Source organism: Alexandromys fortis, unplaced genomic scaffold (genome assembly GCF_014885135.2).
Source record: "Alexandromys fortis isolate MF-2015 unplaced genomic scaffold, M_Fortis_MF-2015_v1.1 scaffold_907, whole genome shotgun sequence".
Taxonomy (NCBI): Eukaryota; Metazoa; Chordata; class Mammalia; order Rodentia; family Cricetidae; genus Alexandromys; species Alexandromys fortis.
Genome location: NW_026068787.1, coordinates 6,978 through 9,889, shown reverse-complemented (window position 1 = coordinate 9,889; position 2,912 = coordinate 6,978). Strand labels below are relative to the sequence as shown.

Sequence of the window (2,912 nt, the reverse complement as noted above, 5' to 3'; positions counted from 1 at the left end):
CTGGCTTTGGCTGGAGCTGGGTCTCTCGCCGCTGGGATTCTGCTCCGCCCGGAATCTGTACGAGCCGCCAGTGAACGGAGACTGTATCCCCCAAGCGCTGAGTACCCAGACCTCCGAAAGCACAACAGCTGCATGGCCAGTCACCTGACCCCAGCAGTCTATGCACGGCTCTGCGACAAGACCACACCCACTGGTTGGACTCTAGATCAGTGCATCCAGACTGGCGTGGACAACCCTGGCCACCCCTTCATCAAGACTGTGGGCATGGTGGCTGGAGATGAGTCCCTACGAGGTATTTGCTGAACTCTTTGACCCTGTGATCCAGGAGCGACCCAACGGATATGACCCCCTAACAATGAAGCACACCACTGACCTTGATGCCAGTAAAATCCGTTCCGGCTACTTTGATGAGAGGTACGTATTGTCCTCAAGAGTCAGAACTGGCCGAAGCATCAGAGGACTCAGTCTGCCTCCAGCCTGCACGCCGGCAGAGCGACGAGAGGTAGAACGTGTGGTGGTGGACGGACTGAGCGGCCTGAAGGGTGACCTGGCTGGACGATACTATCAGCTCGGTGAGATGACGGAGGCTGAGCAGCAACAGCTTATAGACGACCATTTTCTGTTTGATAAGCCTGTGTCCCCATTGTTGACCGCAGCAGGAATGGCTCGAGACTGGCCAGATGCCCGGGGAATCTGGCACAACAATGAGAAGAGTTTCTTGATCTGGGTGAACGAGGAGGACCACACACGGGTCATCTCTATGGAGAAAGGAGGCAACATGAAGAGAGTGTTTGAAAGATTCTGCCGGGGCCTCAAAGAGGTGGAGAGGCTGATCCAGGAACGAGGCTGGGAGTTCATGTGGAATGAACGTTTGGGATACATCCTGACCTGTCCATCTAACCTGGGCACTGGACTTCGGGCAGGAGTGCACATCAAACTGCCCCTGCTAAGCAAAGATAACCGTTTCCCAAAGATCTTGGAGAACTTAAGACTCCAAAAGCGCGGAACAGGAGGCGTGGACACCGCTGCCACAGGCAGTGTCTTTGGCATCTCTAATCTGGACCGACTTGGCAAGTCAGAGGTGGAGCTGGTGCAGCTGGTCATCGACGGAGTGAACTATTTGATTGACTGTGAACGGCGTCTGGAGAGAGGACAGGATATTCAGATCCCCGCACCTCTTGTCCATGGCAAACATTAACTCCCCATCCCCAGCAAATGAATCAAGCATATTTAATGGTGGCCTGTTCTACTTGCCCCTCACTCCCTGTCCTAGTAAAGATTCCATATTATGGAAAAAAAAAAAGAAAAGTAGTTCTTGCCAGTGGAGTGGCACTGGCTATAACAATTACACTTCAAGGCAGGTCCTGTGTACATGCATAGTGCCCAATGTGAAAATGGACTTCAGGATTTTTAGTGTACCTTTTCTTTTGTTTCGTTTAGTTACAGTATTTTCTTTATCCTATTTTGTTGTTGTTAGTTTGCTTGGATCTACACATTTTTTTTAAGAAAGAACATCAAGTTTGGGAGGTGGGGAGTGGGGAGGACCTGGGAGCATTTGAGAGAGAAAAAAAAATACAACAAGAGTATTATAGGAAAAACTAATTTTAAATAAAGTAATTAAAAAGAAAAAAAGAAGCTCATAGGATAACAATTTTAGGATACCACATTTCTGGGCCCCTCTTCTGTGTGGGTAAGCTTTATCTTCTTTCTCTTAAAATCTGATCTGTGAGTCTATAATACAACTCTGCAGAAATCATCTTCTCATTGCGTAGATAAGCAGGGGCTTGTGTATCTGATTCTGAAAATATTATCTAATGACCTAGGTTCTACCTACTCAACTCTTCCTTGTTTAGGTATCAAATCCCATCCTTGGACTTTCTAAAGCCCCCTTCGCCCACCTTACTTTCTAAGTCTCCCGTTACTAATTTGGTGTCTCCCGTGTGCCATAGCTTAATAAGTGACTATTAAAATTGCTTTGTGAGGAAAGACTATGTCTGCCTTCTTTATCAAGTTCCCATGCTATGCACACACTAGATAGCAAATACTGCATACTGAGCTAATCAAGATAAAATGGATTTGTGTTTTTTTTTTTTTTTGGTTTCTACAACTTCCTAAGGTGAGCAATTATTTATGCTCCTAAGATCTCTAACTAGAATGGCATTAACGCCTTTCTTTTTAAAAATTTTTTTGAAATCATAGTATAATTACAGCATTTCCCCTTCTTTCTCCTCCCCCCAAACACTCTTAGATACCCCTCCCATTTTACTTGAAATTAATAACTTCTTTTTCATTAATTGTTATTGTATACAAATATAGACATACATTTATATTCCTGAATATAATCTGTTGTCGTTACAATGTTACTTTTACCTATGTTTTCAGGTCTGACCATTTGTCAATGAAAAATAAAGTTGCTCTTCCCTAGGGGAGACCAACTCTTCTGCTTGTAGCTGTCCTCTGTTGTCTGTAGTTCTTTGTGTAGGGTTGAAACCTCATGGGTCTTTCTTTTCCTGTTAAGTCTGGCCTATCCACTTGGTGTCATCCTTGTTTAGTTCACCCAAACATGAGCTAAGCATTAGGAAGTCATGTTGTTAAAGATTTGTGAATGTATCTTCTGACAACACAAGGAGACTGTCTCAGTGCAAGGAGAATCTCCCTGGAACCTCTTGCTCTTGCAATCTTCTCTGTCACCTTTTCTGCAAGGTTCCCTGAGACTTAGGTATGGGAGTGTTTTGTAGATGTATCCACTGGGCCTGGGCTTCACCTTTCTATATTTCAATTGGTCATGGTTTCCTCAAGTGGTTTATGACATTTGTTGCAAAAAGGACAGAAAGTTTATTTTTTATAACTTCTTCTTAATACTAGAAAAAAGTCATGGTTGTGTAGTGACCATATATCATACCCCAATCGAT

The 2,912-nt window shown here is 44.3% G+C and overlaps 1 protein-coding gene across 1 annotated transcript; it reads left to right on the top strand.

The window, feature by feature from the left end:
- Positions 1-178: 178 nt before the first annotated feature.
- On the top strand, positions 179-1,290 carry LOC126496045 (creatine kinase U-type, mitochondrial-like). Its single transcript, XM_050133623.1, has one exon. It carries the CDS (start codon positions 278-280, stop codon positions 1,196-1,198), a length of 921 nt encoding a protein of 306 aa, XP_049989580.1. The 5' UTR covers positions 179-277; the 3' UTR covers positions 1,199-1,290.
- The last annotated feature ends 1,622 nt before the right edge of the window (positions 1,291-2,912 follow it).

What these genes read in the sequence shown, in the direction of transcription:
- LOC126496045 (XM_050133623.1), top strand. Translation starts at nt 278, where the DNA reads ATGAGTCCCTACGAGGTATTTGCTGAACTCTTTGACCCTGTGATCCAG.